The sequence below is a fragment of the Micromesistius poutassou genome (assembly GCF_964030765.1).
Source record: "Micromesistius poutassou genome assembly, chromosome: 10".
NCBI classification, from domain to species: domain Eukaryota; kingdom Metazoa; phylum Chordata; class Actinopteri; order Gadiformes; family Gadidae; genus Micromesistius; species Micromesistius poutassou.
In genome coordinates this window covers 14936403-14958302 of record NC_140280.1, presented here as the reverse complement: position 1 = coordinate 14958302, position 21900 = coordinate 14936403, and the positions used below count along the sequence as shown (strand labels likewise).

The 21900-nt window shown below is 42.8% G+C and overlaps 3 protein-coding genes across 4 annotated transcripts; 2 read left to right on the top strand and 1 right to left on the bottom strand.

Moving 5' to 3' along the window:
* Window positions 1–514: 514 nt before the first annotated feature.
* On the top strand, window positions 515–8050 carry LOC311354721 (heterogeneous nuclear ribonucleoprotein L-like). Of its 2 annotated transcripts, XM_084474565.1 has the most exons (14): window positions 515–639; window positions 1064–1182; window positions 1320–1557; window positions 1815–1900; window positions 2097–2193; window positions 2302–2374; window positions 5968–6003; window positions 6299–6367; window positions 6446–6705; window positions 6824–6945; window positions 7030–7231; window positions 7340–7397; window positions 7510–7605; window positions 7689–8050. In XM_084474565.1, the coding sequence occupies exons 1-14, from the start codon at window positions 556–558 to the stop codon at window positions 7745–7747; spliced, it is 1599 nt and encodes a 532-aa protein (XP_084330691.1). In that variant the 5' UTR covers window positions 515–555; the 3' UTR covers window positions 7748–8050. The 2 variants fall into 2 exon arrangements, with proteins under 2 accessions (XP_084330691.1, XP_084330692.1); XM_084474566.1 differs by lacking the exon at window positions 5968–6003.
* A 907-nt stretch (window positions 8051–8957) lies between these two features.
* LOC311354646 (interferon regulatory factor 2-binding protein 1-like) lies at window positions 8958–12134 on the top strand. Its single transcript, XM_084474465.1, has 2 exons — window positions 8958–10980; window positions 11236–12134. The coding sequence occupies exon 1, from the start codon at window positions 9159–9161 to the stop codon at window positions 10953–10955; it is 1797 nt and encodes a 598-aa protein (XP_084330591.1). The 5' UTR covers window positions 8958–9158; the 3' UTR covers window positions 10956–10980; window positions 11236–12134.
* A 126-nt stretch (window positions 12135–12260) lies between these two features.
* On the bottom strand, window positions 12261–17575 carry micu2 (mitochondrial calcium uptake 2). Its single transcript, XM_084474466.1, has 12 exons — window positions 17139–17575; window positions 16856–16985; window positions 16626–16657; window positions 16425–16500; window positions 16258–16305; window positions 15994–16076; window positions 15262–15315; window positions 14973–15070; window positions 14615–14786; window positions 14233–14341; window positions 13879–14036; window positions 12261–12855 (listed from the first exon to the last, which is right to left on the bottom strand). Exons 1-12 carry the CDS (start codon window positions 17328–17330, stop codon window positions 12754–12756), a joined length of 1254 nt encoding a protein of 417 aa, XP_084330592.1. The 5' UTR covers window positions 17331–17575; the 3' UTR covers window positions 12261–12753.
* Between the last annotated feature and the right edge of the window lie 4325 nt (window positions 17576–21900).

The window sequence follows — 21900 nt, the reverse complement described above, 5'->3', positions numbered from 1 at the left end:
GAAATAAATTTGGTTCCATGCTCACTTTGGAAGTTGAATCAATAAAAAAGAAAAAAAAAGGCAACAATAAAAAAAAAACTGCACGGCTGTTTCTTGTCATCCATTGTGTTTTCTCATACCTCCCATATATTATCCAGTGTTTAATAAATTAAATAATTTAATGAAATGTGATTAGGCTTTAAGGACTTTTTTTTTTGCAAAGCTTATTGACACAAGCCTTTTATGTAACCATACGCTTGAAAAGTGACAATTGCTTGGCTATGAATGCAGAAGTTTTCGTACAAACATATTATTGTAAGCAATGCAGAAACGGAAAACATTTTAATTCGTAAAATAATTTCTACCAACCATTTTTAAAAGTAAAAAATACTACATGCAGAAAACAAATGGTCCGCTGCATTGTTAAGCCTTGATATTAAAATGAGCTACAATCGCAAAAAAATAAGTAATCGGCACCCACGAACAGCAACGGGAGAAAAACTGAGCCTGCTGGCCATTAGTGAGTCTCTTCGGCGTCTCCCGTTCTTTTTAGTCGTGCACTCAGATCAGGACAACATGGCTGCAGCTGCGGGCCGCTACTACGGAGAAGGTGGCAGAGCAACGAAAAGACAGAAAACTGAAGACGGAGGAATGCCAACGGTGAGAATTCCCTTTGACAATTAAGCACTTGGTTCAATCGGATGGTTATTCTGTCCACTGCGTGCCCGGTTGTTAGCTCATGTAGAGCATCTCGCTTCGGGGAGTGTAGCGAAGAGATGTCACGTCCCGTCGTTTTACTCTATATTAACGTTGATTGTTTTGTTGCACAAATAATACGCTATCATGCGTAACTACTCCATTGACCCTTTGCGTTATTAAAGTCGTTGATGAATAGGTTTGTTAAACAATAAAGAGTAAAAATGGTTCTCTCGTTTGGCTAACGTCTTAGCATTATGTGCTATTCTTGCTAGACATTTGCGTTCAGTGCTTTAGCGGTGCGTCTCTGCGAAGCTAACGTACCGCCTTATCAATGTCTGCCACCATAGCTGTTGTTTGATGTGAATGTATTATGAATTGTACACAGGAGGGTTACGATGACCCCCATAAAACACTCCCTTCCCCGGTGGTGCACGTTCGGGGTCTGGTTGACGGCATGATGGAGGCTGACCTGGTGGAGGCACTGCAGGAGTTTGGAGCCATCAGGTATCCAACCACCACACTGTTTGCGAAATCATCTCATGCAAGTCTATAAATGCCATAGGGGAAAACATAGTATTGTTTCCCTAGTAGCATGTAGCCAATGAAGTTCGCCATGTATTATATTTGCATTGTCCCTTTAGCTTTGTGGTGATGATGCCCAAGAAGCGCCAGGCCCTGGTGGAGTATGAGGACTTGAACGGCTCCAGTAGCGCAGTGACCTATGCGTCGGAGAACCAGGTGTACATTGCGGGCCACCCCGCCTTCATCAACTACTCCACCAGTCAGAAGATCTCCCGGCCCGGCGACCCCGACGACACCCGCAGCGTCAATAACGTGCTGCTGCTCACCGTCATGAACCCCATATACCCCATCACCTCGGTAAAGCTAGCGACCAGTGGCAAGCTCTGTGTGCAGATGTGTAAATAATGCAGGAGTGCAGTGAGCTGGACATAATGCATTGGGATGGCACGCTTCAGAAAGGACCATCGCTTACAGTGATATGGGGGCAAAATGTAGTACATTAATGAAAAACGCAACAAAAAAGATATGTGTTAATATTTATCTTCTTATAAAGATATTTTTTATATGGGATCAATCATCTTCTTTATAATCGGGTGGTCTTTATTTGCCAACAGGATGTGCTCTACACCATCTGCAACAACTGTGGGCCAGTACAGAGAATCGTCATTTTCAGGAAGAATGGCGTTCAGGCTATGGTGGAATATCCTTCACTTAGTTGTTTTTTTTGCTGCTAGTCCATTTCACCTGGTTATGTCTGCTATATATATTTTGGCCTATGTAATGGGATTTTTTTTCTTCCAAAGAATATGTTGTAAATGTTTGATTTATTTTAATTAATCGTTCTCCACGACATCAAGGTAAATACAATTTGTCCTTGACCCCCACCCCCCTATCACGTTTGACTCTGTTCAAAGCGCCCAACGAGCCAAGGCCTCTCTGAATGGGGCGGACATCTATTCTGGCTGCTGCACTCTAAAGATCGAATATGCCAAGGTTAGCAAATGGCCATGTCTAAGGCTCCCCTGTCTTTCTTCATGTGTGGAGTCATTTCAAGAGCTTGGCAGTGAAATATGTTTCAAATGTCTGTATTCGCCTCTGCAGCCGGCGCGTCTCAATGTGTTCAAGAACGACCAGGACACCTGGGACTACACCAACCCCAACCTGAGCGGCCAAGGTAACGCACACCTCCCCCTCCTCCTTCTCCCCTTCCTCTCTCCATCCCCTCCTTGATTTGTTTGTGTTCTTCCTCTTTTTCGTATCATGCCACTCTACGGGACGGCTAGGCCGCATCCCGGAGCGTCTCCTTCGCTCGCCCGCGGCCGGGCGCCGTTACCCTGGGTGCCCCGCCGCGCCCGTCCCTTGCGGCGTTCGAAGGGGGCGCTCTCTGGCGACGCTCGTTCCACTGTTCGTGCGTTGTCTCGGGTCACACGGCAGGCTCACAGTAAGGGCACAAGGAGCAGCCTCACGTGGGGGGTGGGCGGGTGGATTTGCAAAAGTGGTTCGCGATTCTGCACCGGGCACAGTAGCACACGGTCCCTTCACGCCTAGGATCACAACCCCTGTAGCGCATGTCACTGCCTCACATTCCCCAGTCCATGAAACAGGCCTAACGCACGTTGGTGTTTTAGGGTCTCTTTTTGCTGTTTATCAAATGCTATTGCACAACATACTGGAGATTTTTATGCTGGGTTTAAAACTGGATCGCACAACTCAGGGTGTGTGTGGATAAACTAGCACTGGTAACATTTATGTAAAGCTGAGAGACACAAGCACACTTACTTGATTGTATAGTATTTAGATTGTTAAATTGTACACCTTTTTGTTTTTAAATCTGCTGGTACTTTAGGTGTATTTGAATGAGTAATGAATGTATATATATACTCTGTGACCATTGACGTGGGTTAAAATCCATTTCAGATAATACTTTATTTTTTGAAAGCTAAATGTAATTGTTTGCGGAATGATAAACGCATTTGATTTAAAAAAAAAAGCATTGCTATATCCAACACACTAATTAAGTCTAGTTCATTTTATGTTTAACTCTGAATTGTTACTGACTTTTGTAAATAAAATGCAAAAGTCAACATTTCAATTCAACCTCACATAATGTTTTAAAGGCCATGGTATGTGAAAAGTTAAAGCCTCAATAAATAATTTGGCATTCTAATATACTTATTCTCAATATAAACATACTTGTACGAAAATTAAACATTGCCATACACTTAAATCAAACAGGTAGGTCCATAAAATATACGGTATACAATTTACAAAGCTTCTCGCCATTCTTTGACATTTCGTGTTCAGTTTCTTCGTTGGGCTGCCTCAGGGTGCTCCTTGTGTCCTCACCGTGCACACGCATACAGGCTCAATGCGAGTCCCGCACAGGGAGTGCCACAGCATCTACAAGCCACAAACCGCATCTACAGCCACAGCGAACGTAACGCTGCTCTGTGGCACACATCGGACACAGTGGGGGCCGGGACAGACACTGGAATCACACATCCTCAACCCTCAGTACCGCCTACCTATTCCAAGTCCTCCATCACTCCTATCTCCACCTGACATGGAACATCCATTTCTCTTTCTATAACCCTTGCCTGGCTTTGACTAGCCACTGAGTTCAAGCCCACTGTGGGACATGCACTCCTCCAAAGGCCCTGCAACCAGACACTGTGTATACCCACAACAAACTACCACCACCATCATCTCTCTTACAAGTTACAGCACATCTCTCCATCCGCAGAGCCACCAGAGGATTCACCTATTTTTCATTTTTCGTGTGGATATTTTCTACACAACACATTGACGCGTGATGCGGCCGGGAGGCAGGCGTGGGTGGGCGTTCTTTTAAATGCACCACTCCTCCCAGGCCCACAGGAGCTGACTGGCACAAACACAACCACAGGAACGCAACAGAGGACTTCTCTCAGACACACTCAGCCTGACAAAAAGGGGGCGGCAGATGGCATCACATATTTGAGGGCGGTTAAAAACAGCATCACCACCACCATCAACGACAACAACATCAACATGATAACAAGCACTCTCTCAGATGCCACACCTCAACGCTCAACCTGGTTGTGTGGGGTTCCCTTTCGCTATCCGTTTGGTCCCCGCATTCCTGCGCTGAACATCACATGACAACACACCGTGCAGAAAATATCCACGGCAACACACGGCATCAAGTCTCCATGACTGCAGATGACACATTGGCAAAGCACTAGACGACTTCTCACTTTGCTAGTGGCTGAATGCTACTAAACCAGCAACAACACACAAATAACAAGCGTCATGTCTGCTGCCATTTTGACACCTGAAGAATAACCATGGGTGGCGGGTGGGTCCTACGAAGACACAAGCATACAACCTCAGAGGCAAACAGAGCAACATCCTCCCCCCTCCTCTCCAATCTCCTTCCTTCATTTAAGGACTCTGATGCTCTTTCTTCCTCCTCTCTTTCCTCTCCTTCCCTCTCTCCCTGCATACCCTCTCCCTCCTCCTTGTGCTGTTTTGTGTTTGTTTCATTTTCCTCCTTATGAACGGGCCCATAGTGATGCCTTTATCGCCTCCCGTGTGATGCAGGTTTGGCACAGTGTGTCTGCGGACAGACACCCCACTCTCAAACGATGCTAATGTCCTGCTTTGCAGTGAAAGCACGGTAAGCTGGATTACAAGCTTCTCATTGAAACCCAAAAAAGAAAACCCCCAACACAGACAAGAATGGGGGGGAAGAAAAAAAAACTCCCAACAAGGAAGCAAAGCAACTGCGACTTAAAACCCAAGACTGGACAGGCGGATGTACTTTCTCTGGCGGAGGGAAAAGGAGGGAAGGAGGAGGGAAGGGATGAGTTGATGTTGGAACAGCAAGGCTGCTCGGGCAGCTGCCTTGCAGGAGAGCGCCCCCTACGTCCCCATTGTGTCCTGTGCTGCAGTTGTGGTGCTGTAAGTACACGCAACAACCCGACTGTCATTTACATGATCAATATTTTTGCGGGCGGGATCTCGGATCAATAATTTGCTGATCCAAGTGTGTCCGGGGTTATTCTTTAATAAGGTGATAAGCACATGCAAAACCAGGTCTCTCGCTGTAGTTAGGGTAACAGATTTACAGTCAAAACGGTGTACCATGCTGCTTTGGCTCCATATTTGGTGGCCAATTCTTGAATAATTGATATCCCGTGTTTCTTTTTTTTCTTTTTATAACCCGCTATTTGATATGGCAATAATATAGTACAGCCATAACAATTATTTGATCTGCTCAGCAAGACATTTCCCAGAGGGTTTTTTTTCCCCTGTTTTTTTTTTATTTTTAATGCTTTGTTTGAACACTTAGTAAAGGTAAAGTCAACGCAGCCTTGAGCAAAGACTTTGTTATAATCTTTGTAAACCAGTCAAGACATGCCAAGAAGTTAGTATTTGTCCTTTTTTATAACCTGTATCCCCGTACCAAGGTGTGTCAACCATTAGGGTCCCTCAGGCCCCTTGTAAAATACTGACAAGTCCACACACGATGCATTTTATACCTCCATTGTTATCCTTTTGATCATATTCTGCTGATTTTGTACTTAATAAAGAAAGACGGATTAGACCTTTTACAATTGGTGCACATAGGGTTGATACTGCTTCCATTTTTCAAGTATTCCCACTATTTATTTTTTTGTCAGACCTGCAGTCTGGAAAGTTATATGTTGCTTCAGTCTCGCCCAGGCGCTCCATTCGTCTCATTGTGAATACGGACTTGACATGTGACTATGTGTACTTGCACAGATGCTGATGGTGAAGGCAATTGGAACAATTCACAAGGTGTGTTTGTGTGTATGTTTGCATTAGGGTGACAAATATCCTAGTTGACTGATACTGATAGTTGCGTATTGATACTATTTTTCTAGTGTCAAAATAAAATCTCCATTATGTTGTTTGTTAATTTTTTTTAAGTAGTCCCGCCTACTAATCTTGAGATGGCTCTGCTGCATGCAACCCCCCCCCCCCAACCTTATCACTTAGCACGTAGTTCAAAGCACAGCTTGTAGCCCTCCATTAGTTTGCCACCCTAGGTCCGGAGGCAGGTTTATCTTTTTCTGTGTGTTTTTATTCAAAGATCCTAATGCCAATCCTAACAAGCGTCAGAGGCAGCCCGCTCTCCTGGGGGACCACCCTCCTGATTATGGTAAGTATCAAATGACACGACGCTAGCACAACGGGTGAGGCTCCTCCACATGCTGGTAATCTACTCTCCTCTGAATAGCTGGCCCCCAGGGAGGCTATCACAACTACAATGATGAAGGCGGCTATGGGCCTCCCCCACCGCACCGCATGGGGCCCCCTATGGGCGGCGGGCGTGGTCGTGGTGGAAGCCAGCGCTACGGCCCTGGATACGGACCGCCTCCCCCCGAGTACGGTGCCCACGCCGACTCCCCCGTCGTCATGGTGTACGGCCTGGAGCCAGCCAAGGTCAACGCAGACAAGCTCTTCAATGTCTTCTGCCTCTACGGCAACATAGAAAGGGTAAGCTTGCAAGGGAAGGGTTCCCATAAATAATAGTGTCCGTAAGTGTGTGTGTGTTGCTGCTGCTTGTGGTGGGTTGCTGAATGGTCCTCATGTTTTTTTTTTTTTCTCTTTTTAGATCAAGTTCATGAAGAGTAAGCCGGGTGCTGCCATGGTGGAGATGGGAGACTGCTATGCTGTGGACAGGATCATCACTCACCTCAACAACAACTTCCTTTTTGGACAGAAGCTCAACGTTTGGTAAAGAGCTTTCCTTACAATTGTAGCAGAAGGGCGGATGCTAGTTGTGTAGGCGGTGACAGTCATGCGGTGTCTCTGTTGCAGCGTGTCCAAGCAGCAGGCCATCATGCCGGGGCAGTGCTACGAGCTGGAGGACGGCAGCAGCAGCTTCAAGGACTTCCACGGTTCCCGCAACAACCGCTTCACCTCCGCCGAGCAGGCCGCCAAGAACCGCATCCAGCACCCCAGCAACGTCCTGCACTTCTTCAACGGGCAGCCGGACATCTCCGCTGAGATGTTCAACCAGGTGAGGGAGACCTAGTTATTTTTTGTTTTGTTTTGGGAGCTATTTACTTATGCTTGGTACAATGTCAGGATTATTATCCCCGTTTACATGAAACCCGTTGTCTTGCAGGTCTGTGAAGAATTGGAAATCAAGGTCCCCTCCAATGTGAAACTTTTCACTGGAAAGAGTGAGTAAAGAACAAAAGGATATAGTTATACTATGTAAAGAAATGTATATATTTTTTGTTGTACGGCTGTGCTTCAGTTAGAAATGAATGTCTCGTTCCTGTACTGCTCCAGGTGAGCGCAGCTCTTCTGGCCTACTGGAGTGGGAATCCATCAACGATGCCATGGAAGCCCTTGCTCTTATGAACCACTATCAGATGAAAAACCCCAGTGAGTCCAGTTAATTCATTTCATTGTTCATTTCAATTTGGAGGGAAAACCGCTTTGTTAACCGCTTGTTCTTCTCTTTTTAGGTGGACCTTACCCGTACACTCTGAAGTTGTGTTTTTCAACCGCACACCATGCAAACTAAATGACGATGCACCCTCCACCCGTTTCTAGTTTTATGTTCTCGCATAGTGTATTTCAAAGTTAAGTTCTCACACCCCTATAGAACATTCAATCTGTATTGACAAAAATGTAGTATCAATGGGTTTTTAAAAACCCTTTACCTTTAACTTAAATAGATTTTGTATGATTAAGTTGATCCTTTTTATTTTGGTGCTATACCTTTTTTTATTTGTAGTGTTCATTTTCCAAAAACACCCCAACCCCCCACCTGCTTTAAATTAATTTCCATGTGAACTTTTTTCTTTTTTTAATAAAGTGATGATTGTTAACCTATGATGTGTTTTTCTGAGCATTTTCTTCACTAACAAGAATAATGTCACAAATGGATTTCTTAAAACGTACCAGTCATACGATTTGATTTGATTTTAGCCATGATTCTATAATCTATTTTTGGAAATAGATTGTGTTTTGTGCAGCCTAAATTTGCATATATATATATATATATCTATCTCAAAGGCCATGATATAGTATGTATTGCATTAATTGCAACTACTGTCTCTACACAATAAGCAGAGGTCACTCCACCCATTTCCTCACAGCGCCTCCATCTGGCCTACTTTTAAACCTCTGCTGTATTTTCTTCTGGGTCATGCGATATGTGAGACCCGGATGGACTACACAAAATGTGAACGCTGTTTACTTTAGAAAAATACGTAACGAAATAATTTCGAACACGCGCTTTACCAGTAGTCATGTTTACTACATAAATAACGTTCAAAATGATAAGCGATTATAGAGAACCAGAACTAGCGATATTTATTTACACCTAGATATGTGCTTCAAAGAAACGTTTGTGGTGTCATGTTTATAAGTTGTCCAATTCAGGTTTCGCAACTTACAATAAATAGCTTAATACTGTTACATTTGCATACCATGGCTAAGGTAACAAATATCTTACAAGCATAACAGTTGCATTATAATTGTAAGACTTTGTTCAAAACATAATGAAGATTACAGGGTCCAAAGTCTGCTTAAATAAAAAATACCAAAACTAATACTAGCGAATACTAATGTTTATATATATATATATATATATATATATATATATATATATATATATATATATATATATATATATATGACGGAACTCTAACTCCCACAATGCAGTGGCGTTGACGTGTAGGTGTATCCGGTGTCTTACAACATTTTACTTCCTTCCAGACAGACCGACACGAACAACCCAAGAAAGAAGACGTTGCTAACTTTTTAACGGTGTAATCCTCTGTCGTGTTCAATCTTAGTTTAATTGTAATAATTCCTACAGATCTCGAGACATGCGGCCGATCGTGTCTGGATATTAAATAATTATTGAAACACGAAGACTGCTAAGCGTGGGCCTCTGAAGAAAGTTTGTGCGAGGGCCTGTAAACAACATGTCTTCCGCCTCGCAGGCATCCTCTAGACGGCAATGGTGCTACCTTTGCGATCTCCCCAAGATGCCGTGGGCAATGCTGTGGGAATTCAGCGAGGCGGTATGTCGCGGATGTGTGAATTACGATGGTGCGGACAGAATCGAGCTTCTAATAGAAACTGCCAGGCAATTAAAAAGCACCCATGGGGTTTTAGACGGGAGGTCTCCCGGACCACAGCAAAGCAAACCCACCTCGAGTGGGCCAATGGAAGGGGGGCGGCAGCATTCAGAACGTATAGACCGGGGGAGGGGAGAGTATGGGGTCTCCTCTTCTCGTCTTCCCAATGGTCTGCACAGAGCTGAAGATGTGGCCATATCAGAGGGAAGCAGGCAAAGCCCCAATCCTCGAAGGGCAATAGTTGGAGCAGTTTCTACTCTACACGGATCTATCCCTCATGCCTTGCTGGCACAAGGGTTAGTAGGAGCTCCTCATGGTCTATTAGCCCCATTAGGAGGCTCCAGGGCTGGAGCCCCATCTATCGCCGTCTCAGCTGGACCTATAATGGGAGAGTCTGGCAGAAGACAAGCTGTGTCCTTGGGTGTGGGGCCTAGTGCCTCTACCATGGCGAGTCTGGATGCTGGGGTCTGGAGGAATGGTGAAGTAATGGCTGAGCTGGCAGAGAGCGCCCGCAGTAAAGCTGAAGGCTGGCCCAATCGCCCAAAAGCTGTACGAGATGTCCTCGTGACCCTCAATGGCTGTGTCCCATTCAACGTGCGCTTTAGGAAAGATCATAACTTAATAGGGCGCGTGCTGGCCTTTGATGCCAACACTACCCCTGATTTTGAGTTGAAAGTGTTTGCAGAGTATCCCTGCGGCTCTGGAATTGTGTACTCCCAGATCCCAGACCTGGTCAGGCAGATGTTCCGCGACTCCGCAAAGGATGCAGGGAAAGCGGTGAACTCTGGGCTGCGCTACGTTGAATACGAGAAGCGCCCGGGCACCGGCGACTGGCGTGGACTCACTGAGCTGCTGAACGACGGCGTGCGTCTGTTCAAGGAGCCCCCCATCCAAGAGGTGCTGCCACAGCCCTACCCCGAGGCGGGCATGCCCATGGCCTCCGCCGGGCGGCCGGTACCTCCCAAGGGTGCTCCGCGGCGACGCAAGGCCTCACCGGGTTCTGAGAACGGAGAAGGTGAAGGCGCACGCCCCGATCACCCGTCCAGAGAGGCCTGGCAGCGCAGCGCCTACCAGGGCATGGAGCCCCTCACGGGCATGGCCGCCCCTCAGGAGGGGGCACCGCCGCGTCTGCACAGCCAACCCTCGCCCATCTCTGCACTAATGGGCGTCGCTGACAGCCTGAGCTCCAACCAGATGGCCCGAGAGAGCCCGGGCATGTCCGCCGCACACTCCTCCTCCTCGACCGGCCGTCCCACCAGCGGCAGCCCCTCCACGGCCTCGGGCTCCCAGGCGTCACTCGGGCAGGGCGGCAGCCAGGTGGGCCCCAGCAGCAGTGGCTCTGCAGCAGGAGAGCCAGGAATAGGCGCCCAAGGTGCATTGCTCTGCTGCACTCTCTGCCGCGAGCGTCTAGAGGACACCCACTTTGTCCAGTGTCCCTCTGTCCCACACCACAAGTTCTGCTTCCCATGCACCCGGGCCTCCATCCGCAGCCAGGGTCCTGGCGGCGAGGTGTACTGCCCCAGTGGGGAGCGCTGTCCCCTGTCCGGATCCACCGTGCCTTGGGCCTTCATGCAGGGAGAGATCTCCACCATCCTGGCTGGTGATGGAGATGTGACGGTGAAGAAGGAGAGCGACCCTTGACCTCCCAGCCCTGCAGTGGTGAATGGTAAAAAAACACTTGGGGGAGAGTCGGGGTTAACACATTTATGCTTTTTCTTTATGGTGGTTGTATTGGGCTGTGTTCAGAAAAATGCTAATAAATAAAACATTCTTTATCCGCGTTTTGTTAGGATGGTAAAAAGGGAACACACCATCACATATTCTTAGACAGACTGTGTTTGTGTTGTGGTTTAGTAGTAGTAGTAGAGTCTTAGCCGCCCTTGGTTGACACCATTATTGACTTTCACTTTCCTCTCCACAGTGGCTCGGAAAACGACAACTTAGAAAGCACTTCCTGAATTTCTCGAGCAGAAGTCCACTTGGCTGCAGTACAACATATGTGCCCCTGAGCTGACAAGAAAAACAAGAAATATCCTGAACCTCTCCCACAAAGACAACCCGACAGCTCTGGGAAGTGTTCCTTTTCTTTTGTTGTATTTCTTTTTTTAAACCATGGAATCTCATTTGAGTAGGGACACACATCTCCGTAGGGGCTTACCTCACGTCACAACATCGCTCATGCATTTAAAGGCCTACTGCAAAGAATTAAGGAGAGACATTTTCTACAGGATTGTTGTCCCAGCCAGGCCATGTATCTCCTCTTGTTCCCTCAGAAGCCCTGGATTGAAAGCGCAGGGCATATGTTTAAAAATGACAATCTGTTTATTGGTTTGTTTGTTTTTTTTGTTTCCATTTTGTTCATGTACTTTTGTATACTGTTCTCTGCAAATGAATGACACCAATATTGATTGTACATGGTGTGAAAGAAAAACGACATTATTCATAACAGACACTGAGTGAATGTCCAAAAAAATGATTAGGTCCTTTTTAAAGCCAAGGGTTTAAAAAACAAATGTAATGACATCTGAGGTATGTGTCTTTATTACCTATATATTGTATGTCAAATGTGAATTTACTTTCAATGGCTATCATGTAATTTCTATTTTTGATACAATACAAATTTATATGTATTTGTTTATAGTAAGTGATAAGAAGACCAAAGATGGCTTCGTGTGTAATTTTATTGTATCGTAGCCGTGTATTCTGTATTCAGATAACCTTGGCATCAGTCACTAATTTCTTCATCTACTATACTAGTCAGCTTGTATTTGTCTTTTTTATTCTATATATAGATTATATATATATATGGTAAGATAATTAGCACCACAATCGTCAATGGTTAATTCACATATTCATGTGACCTTGAAAGGTCAAGTCTATAATAAATTACAGACTAGTTAGCAGTTATGGCATTATTCGGCTGCAAAAACAGTTCAGAGATGTGTATTAAATTGCATACTTTTATTTGCAAATGTTGTAGTTCACGCTACACAATTTAAACCCACCCCCAGTTTATTTTAAACACCATACCACAGGTAACCAGTTTTCTAAACACAATGTGCTTGAATAGCAAAAGTATGCTGTGCAAACTTAAAGCTGATGACACTATTTCTCGGTATGATATGCATAATCTGCACACCAACGTCAATATGATGAATACATATGTGTAGAGAAAATATTAATTACCTTTTTTTTTATATTGTGGCACAATGTACTAACCGTGCATATTCTTAAACAAAATTTAAATCTGTAAACATTTGGGACATAGACTGCAGTGTCATCCTTTGCTTGGCGTCATGGTTGTGTTTTCCCCTTTCGCGCCACAGTTCGGCTGAACCATCTAATTCCAAAATGTTTAAAGTGAAATTTGTGCGTTCATCTGTTACAAAAAGACTGAATCATCACATCAGAAAAACACTCCGTTGGCATCAGGTGGCCGTTAGAAAGGGCTTCCAGATTCCCTCAGGGCCTCCTGCGCTCCTTTTAGGGTTTCCTGCTTCACACATTTCCAATAGCCAGACAGGCCTAACCGGGGCTGCACCTGAAAGACATGGAGGCAACGTGTTTAAAAGGTGACATATTACACCACCAGGTGTGAGTGATTAGCCGTTACAAGCCTTTTTGAAAATCTGCCTCTTCTGACATCACTAGTGGGCGTGTCCAACTAGATGTATGATGGATAGAAAGAGCAACGCTTGCTACAGTCCACTGGGTAGGCCGGTAGACTGATCTATCCAGCACACACACATCAAGGTGGACACGTCCACTTGTGATGTCAGAAGAGGCAGATTTTCAAAATGGCTTGTAACGGCTAATCACACTCACACCTATAATATGTCACCTTTAAAGGCAGTAGTTTTCTTCATGAGACATCATGCGCTAGTTACATTTTAGGAACTTGATAATTAATTAGAATTATGTAGGTAACACTATAAATCGAATATAACTTGGCTATTAAAATAAAAGTTTCCTGCCAGTATATCATACACAAGTCCACACACGCATGTATAACATTTGATTTGAAGTTACAAGTAGGCAATCAAACATGTTTGTGACAAGTAATTACATGGTATGTCATCCTTTTTTTAGATATGATGTTGAGGGGGAAAGCGGACAGTAAACTGGATGAATTCATATTGCAATTTCCTGCGATATTACGACTTTCATAAACATCCCTAAACAACGACAAGCAACAATGGATTGACCTGCCACTACACAGGTTCTGTCAGATATCCCTCATGTCATAGGTTCAACCATTTATTTCATGGAATGGTAACACAATTTAGTTTGGCGGCATGGTTCCACTCTTTCCTGGTGCTCCCTGCTGTAGGATTTAAAGCTTGACCTACAGATGTCAGATATAGAATACCAACAGGGAGCCATGTACAATACCCCATGGGGTACATCAGAAATTCTGCTCAGCACACTAAACTTCCCAGAGTAAGGTCTTAAATAGACCACTATCAGTGTACGTGCGTTTCATTGGACAGCGTTAGCAGTCGGCTGATAGGGCATGAGTAGAGTATCCCATCAGAACTAGCTACATCCGTTTTAACAACGTCACCTTTAGGCCGCGTAGCATTCTGTCGTGCATGACACCGAGGAACTCCTTGTGGCTCAGGCAGTTGTCCCCGTCCAGGTCGAAGATCTTGAACACAGTATCCAGAACGTTCTCAGACAGATCGTGTCCCGTTGCGATCTTCACCGCTCGCTTGAACTGGGCTGCAGTGAGCGCAAAACAAAAACCAAACGATTTGTGATGGTGAGACAGACGACCAATATGACTCTGACACTACAGACAACAGACGACAGTTGGGCGACAAACAGGCACACAAAAACACACACAACTTCAAGCAGGTGGAGAAAAGGGAATTAAAGAGAAAATGTATGTAATGTTAGATAAGATGTGGGATCTCACCCTTGCCAATAGGTCGGTTGGCTTCACTGATCAGTTTCATCGTGAATGCAAAGTCCTCCAAATTGTTGGTGAAGAGGCAGAAGGCTTTGAACTCGGCAAATGTGATGCTCTGCAAGAGAGAGTTAGAAATAATCGTGTTTAAGTCAATTTCATAAAGAAGGAATGAAACCTTAGAGATTGTTATTACAATTTATACAAACTATGCATGTATCTTGCATACATCCTATTTATCCTTACATAATCCACAGTTCCTCTATTAGATATAACAATTTATTGTACCCCAAAAGAATATTTTGCCCAAAAAGTGGGGCATCAAAAAGATGATTATGTACTACATCCTTTGTCTTATATACACTCTACTCATTGTCCATCTCATCTGTACCTCGCCGGCCGGGATCCTCTTGCGCATGTTCTCCCAGTAGGCGTCGTTGTCTTCTTCGTTGGTGTAGTGTAGAAGCCACTCAGCAAAGTCCTCCCTCCTCATGGTGTCCATGCCCTTGGAGAACTGCAGGAACTCCATCTCCTGCACCTCGGCCTGCAGGTCCTCCATGAACCTGTTGGAGATGGAGGAGAAATGAAACCAGGAAGCATTGTGACCCACAATACAAAACCATAAAAGATCCATTGGAGGCGGAGAAGAGACTAAAGTGAAGTGAAAGCACTTCACTCCAAATTGACAAAAAAACAAAAAACATTGCAACGCATCTTTTGCAAAGAGTGAAACTATCGCTTGTTTGTACCTGTGGAACCCCTTGTACTGCAGTTTGTTTTCCCCGTGCCGTCCGAAGAAGAAGGCCTGCAGGGTGGTGTTCACGTCCTCCACTCCAGCTGTTGGTTTCTGCAAGGTCAAGCAGACTAAACGGTCAAATCCAATCTCTACCTACAGGATTCTCAAAGCTTCCACTAGAGGTTACATTTTCATTGTTCAACCCCTTAACCCTAGACAAGAAATAAGGCTGGTTCTACAACAACTAACAACTCATCTCTCAACCGCACAAGAAATTAAAGAGTAAAAACAAAAATACTCACATTGTCACCTTCCTTGGGATTTTTTTCTTTCTTTTTCCGAATGATGTTCTTCAGCTGTAGTGAAAAATTACAATAATTGAAAAGCCAATTTTTTTTAAACAATGTTTGATTCATTTTAAAGCAACTGCATTAGTCGCGCAACAAACAAATGCTAAGGTAATTCTGTATTTCTGATGAATTCTTGAGCTTGTCATACATGCACTTGCTCTCTGCTCTCAGCCTTGAGTAGCAAACAGTGCTACGAGTGGATCACAACGTGCTCACATGCAGTCTCTTGAACAAATCAACAGAAAAGCTCATAACATTGGCCAAAGTGCTTGACTTTTGTCTCCAAGAAGCAAACCTTTTGAAGTGGGAAGTTCCATGGGCTTGACCACACCACAATGGCCACAGTGACGTGGCTTTATTCTAGACCATACAAAATGCGCCCTCACCTGTCCGTGGCTTTTGCAATATGCGTACATACTTACATTTGAGGTAGCATCCAAACTTGTGGCAGCATTAAAAAGGTGGCAATATTTAAAATGTAAGTGTGAATAATTACAATTGAGCAGAACACTCATGTCTGCTAAAATAGGAATCCGCATTTGATAAAAAAAATATTATAATAAGTACACAATTCCCTGGTTTTCAGTGCTGAATAGGGTATATGTATTAATAATATTATTATTATAGGTCACTATAACTTTGCATTGTATTATAGCCCATCATTAAAATCCTTAAATGGCTTACCTTAAGAAACTCCTTCTTATCAACCTGCTCATTTCCATCATCATCAAGCATCTTGAAAGCAATATGAAATCCTGTGCCAGGCTCTGTAATAGCAACATAAAGTATGCTCTCCTTATCTGTGATTTGATGTCATAGATAATGCAAAAAAGTAAATTCAAACGTATGTTTTAAGACAAAACATGTTTTTGAGGATGCAAAACTTAGAAAGACGACAGGAGGAATTCCCTTGGACAACAACACAGGGTCAGGGAATCAAAGACTTACTGGTTAGGATGGTCAACAAGAATAGATATTCCGTATAGGATATCAAACCTGTAAGGCAAAAAACATAAAATCGTCACAACAATGATTTGTCTATCGTTTGTGTACATTGTAGGCATAAATGATTTGATATAGTTATTTCCTTTTCAACATGGCTGAACTTATCATACCATTATCTCCCACGTTTCTGAAAAGGTTGTTATCAGCCCGCGCCCTGCTGGCAGTCGTCAACATTTTATCCACTTCCTGAAAGTTGGACCATCACCAGTAGATTTGCATCATAGACTATGATAACCAGTTACTTTATCAACAGAATCAAAAATACACAGAAACATGGCAATTAGACAAAAATGAAAGACGTAAAAGCATACCTCTTTTTTCAACTCCTTCTTTCGCAGCTTCCCTGAGATGTCAGAAAGGAAAGTTAAAATTCAGACTTGAAACTAGGTTCCTGTCAAACACATCTGTAAGATAATGAGTTTGATGGAAGTTGGGGAAAGTGACAGGAAGTTAACCATGTTGACAGGGTATCCCACACACTACAACTTAGGACCCCCACAGCTTATCTGATTGCGAGAAAGATTTTTTATTTAATTCTTACGGTCGACATTCTCCAGCATCACCGAGAAAAGGAAGTCTCTGGGGGTCATGTAAAGCTCCTGCTCATACATCAACGAGGCAAACTGATCAAAGCGAATTCGCCTTGCAGACCGTTGGGGTACAGAGGTTTCCTGGAGACAGAGAAAAATACGTAGTAGCCTTAAGAGAAGTTAAGTTAATCTTGACGAGGATCAAGGTCGCTGGTAGACACATGCGATTCATTCGTAATTTGAGCTCCCAATAGACTATCCCGACATGCTTACATGGGAAGTATCTAAACGTACCTGTGGCTCCTCGGCATAAACGACCACAGGAAACGTCGTGCTGGTTCCATAATGCTGATAAATCACTCCAGCTCCGACGAGAGATGCAAATACGCCAGTACCAACAGTGCGGGACTGTCCCAACGCTGTGAGTACCCGAGGCGTCTTCGCAAAGTTCCTCAAGATGTTACACACCCTGCCCCAGCTGGCCATTTTCTAAAAACGAGCTAGCGTCAGTGCGGTAGTGGCGTTCACTCGGCCCACGCCTTCAAATCCTGCCTGCGCAGGCACGTCTGCTTTCGGGTTTAGATAACAACGCCTCGATCGCGGTCGGGGTCGTCAAACACCAAGTATTGGGCTTAACTGGAAGTAGAGAAACATTCGGAAGTATTGCCAAGTGTGTTTATCTGAAATGGCAACTGTTGTGTTTGTTGATCTTTATCCTGGAAGGTGGTATACCGGCGCCCCCCCGTGGACGCGCATCTCGGTGGATGTTTTTTTTCTGCTGCTCTTTTAATGCGCATACTCTGTGACAATGCGTAACCGCGCAACTCTTGTGGTTGTACAAGGCGTGTGGCCGCTTACTAGGCTGAATGTTGATGTGGTCCTTGTTCGGGAGGTCCTTAAAGGGCTTATGTGAAAACATTCGCTTTTCCATTATCAAATGAAAAACATTTCATTTGAAAATAAATCTCACATCTAGAGCATCATAGGACTTAGCCATGGGGTGTAAAGCAATATATATATATTTTGCTTTACACCTGATACTGGTGTGGCTAATCTACCCTCAACGATCCTGAAATGCAAAAGTATAAAATATTTCTTGAAATATATATGTCTTTTAGATCAAAAGGTGTCAACTTAAAAAAAAAATCATCATTATTCAAATGTGGAGTCCAAAGAATATTCATAGGTGGGGGAAAAAACGTAAACTTCTATTGAAAATGTATGGAACATAATGATATAGGGTAGGAAAAGCTGTTTTAGTCGTAGCTATTTGTTGAAATCCTATTTACATCCCGACAGCAATGAATAGATAAAATGCTATGACGAACAAAAAACAGGTTACTGTGGCTTCTGCAGGACCGTAATAATTCATTTAAGTTAGCTTGAATTAAATGACTGGCTACCTGCAAAGATTCTGCCAGCTCTCATTGCGCATTACTGGACTCTTCCACAAGGCTAGGCAGATTGCTAAAGCTAGCGAGCGAGCGAGTCATGTGTTTAGGGGAGTGGCTTTGGTTTGATTTCCTATGTTTCTCATATGAGTCAGTTACTGTAATGCATACAAGTAATCAGTGACTATGATAAGAACATGTTATCCATAGAAAATGTGTGTTTGCCTGTAAAGCTGTTTTAACATTAAGGCCCATTTCTCTATCCTTAACAAGAACACTTGCTGCTTTGAGTGCCCTTAGCTGCAAGTCAGCTACCGAGCTGGCTAGCGTTCAAGTGATGATTTTAAGGGAAAATAGGCACTCCCCCTTGCTCCCTTAAGTATTAGGACACTCTACCCCTTCTTCAAAATCTAGGGTTAGGGCTCAAATCTAGGGGAAGGGGGGGAATTGGGACAGGGCCTAAGCCTTTAGGACATCCCCTGTGTTTGCTCCTGTATGATTCTATTTAATTGCTATGGTCTTTATGCCCCACGACTGAGCTATAACAAAATATATGTTGTGCACCTTTCACCGGAATTAATTTCAAATTTCACCTTGTTTGGTCAGAATTTAATCTGGACCCACTCTATAATGATTCTATAATAATGAAACACTAGAGTGAAAGTAACAACAGAAGCCATAACAACAACCTTATTATTATTATTATTATTATTATTATTATTAATAATAAGAAGAATAATAAGAATGACAATAATAGTAATAATAATCATATGACTTTTTATTTCGTTTTTTATTAGTTATTTAGTTATTTTATAACAATAATAGTTATATAAAGTGTTTTAATGTGGCCGGATATTTGGATTGAAATGAGGTGTACCCCATTGTTGAAATAGTGATTTGGAGAATGAAAATTCCATCTTGCTCACCCTATGACATAGCAAAAACATTGTTTCATGATTCCTGATTTGGGGAAGGTATATACAAAGGAATGCTAAATAATAAGTAAGTAAGCAAATAAGTAAGAAAGTAAGTAAGTTATATTCACAGTAAAATAACCAGAAAACGAAAAATAAGACCATGGCAAAATTAAGGGATGAATAGAGTTTATGAGACAATACCATATTTCCATTATGTTTCCACAGACAGATATTGGCAAATGTTACTCGATCATTCATTAAACAAATTAGAATTAAAATGTACATTCTTAAAACATACATTGAGTTGTGCAGACTTTGTGCAATACTGTATACATATGTTTTTTTTTTATTATTATCATTATTATTATTATTATTATTATTGAGAAGACCCTGCATCACCACTAACGTTTTACACTGTGTATGGGGCTGTACTTTAGTGCAAAACAAAAGTTGCATGAGAATTTTCATTTCTTATCCCCACACCATCAATTATTCAACATGTCCACTCACATTTTATTGAAAACTGCACGTAGGCTCATGTTGGGTTACGGCTTTTCATTGGTTGCTATAAGAAAGCCATAATTACAGCGCAAAATGTTTGTATCGTACCAATTCCTGTATGTACAGAAGCAAATATCTCAAGCATAATGTTCTCAAGCATTGTGTGTAACCCCTTGACATGAACAACTTTGGATAAAACAGCCCTCTCTGGGTGACATTCCTCCAATGATGGGCCGCCCAACAGGTTTGTCATTCATACAGAGTGTAAGCTACTACCTATTTCCAGGTGGAGTAGGAGTGTTTAACACTTGAAAAGCACATGTAAAAGACACTTTTTCTCTTCATGGATTTTTTTTTAACATTCAGATTACTACTTGTATTGTGAAGTGTGTCCACGCGATGATGGCCCTATCACATTGCTATAACACCAGACGCATGACCCAACATAATTGGTTGGCTCCAGAAGCATGACCCAACATGATTGGTTGGCCCCAGAAGTATGACCCAAAATGATTGGTTGGCTCCATGAGATAGGAAGAACTACTATCTCATGGAGACTGTAAAGACTGTATAGAAATGAAAATCTTCACTTCTGAACTGTGGTTGGTGGAGCTGTTGCTGGTTGTGTAAATACTAGTGTAGTATTTGTCACCAGGGTGGGGGGGGGGGGGGGGGGGGGCAAGTTGGGGAAGACAGCGTACAGGCCTACTCTGAAAGATCAAACCAATGCAAGGTTCGAACACGGAATTCAATGTGTGTTTTTTTAAATCAAATTTAATTGAATTGGTGTATATTATCGAGCCAGAAGGACAATGTGATGTCCACATCGAGTTTGCATCAGCAAGTTTGGAAGTTTATTCAATGTCATAGCAGCAAGTTGTAATGTAAGGAAACAAAGACATACACACTGCAAAACGACCCATGAGTGAGATAAATAATATTAGAAAAGGAATGGTACAACATCGGTCCTCACTGAACACTGTATATACAACGTGATAGTCCCCCTGTGTGTTTTGTAAAAGTAACATGATCAAACAACATAGCGCACACTGGGAGATTCAACAAAATATCCGCAATGGGTATTTAAATGTGCACACCAATGTAACACAAGAAAATACTAGAGCTTATGTTATGAAATATAAAAAACTCTATTGCAATGACATGTGTCAAGTAAAAAAAATACACAAAATGGCTCTTATGTTTATCACTCAAAACACTGTAATATTGGCATATCTGCATAACATCACATCATGTTATAGCATATCACATCTTGGAAGTAGGCATTAATATGCACAGAAACATTATTACTGTGATTCCAAAGAGTTCACATATGTCTGCATCCGTTGACTCACATCGGATGTCTGTTATTGAGATTTTAATGCTTGTTTGGAAACCAAATATGCATTTAGAATTACTTATATCTTGTCAAAATGCTGCCAGCGTTTAAAAATATATCCATTGCTACCGATACTCTGTGTTGAGTTAAATTCAAGTAGGCCTACAACCTGTTAAAGTGTTGTTAAAGTCACTGGCCATGAATCACTACACCATAACGTAAAACAAAACAAGAGGCGAGGAGTATATTTCTCTATTTGGTCACAAAAGAAACAATTTCAGGGTGCGTGTGGCCTTGGCTATTTTATTTAGACTTTCGCGTAGATTCTAACAACATACAACACACATCCTTGGGACAGACACACTTTGGAACAACTGGGTATTTGGACAGTGTTGTTATTTGGGCCCACACAGGTGATTGTGTGGGGCAGGGGTGGGGTTTAGATAACGGAAGACATTAAAATAAAAACGCAACAAGCATACCTAGAATATGCACTGCTGCTTTCCCTTGGTAAATGTATTTAATGCAACTAGATACTGCTGTACTTACATACACTATATTATTCCATAGTGAATCCTAATTTGCATACTTTAATATTTAAATGGAATAAACATTTAATATTATACTCGAGTGATATTTCCTTTTATTTCACTTATGTAGGTTAATACAAATATTTTAAATTGTTACCCATTTTCAGCACAGAGTACTGTTTTTATTTGAGCACAGAATTCAGTGGTATACATACAAAGATAGGTATATACACTTTATGAGTAGAATCATGACACTTTTACATAAACACTCTCCTGACTGCGATATCCAATCGGTGTGTATTTCAAATTAAGGAGATATATAGGTGAGTTGTTATTTCTTCTGTGTAATCATTTCTGGGTGTGATGGATTTTGGGCATGGC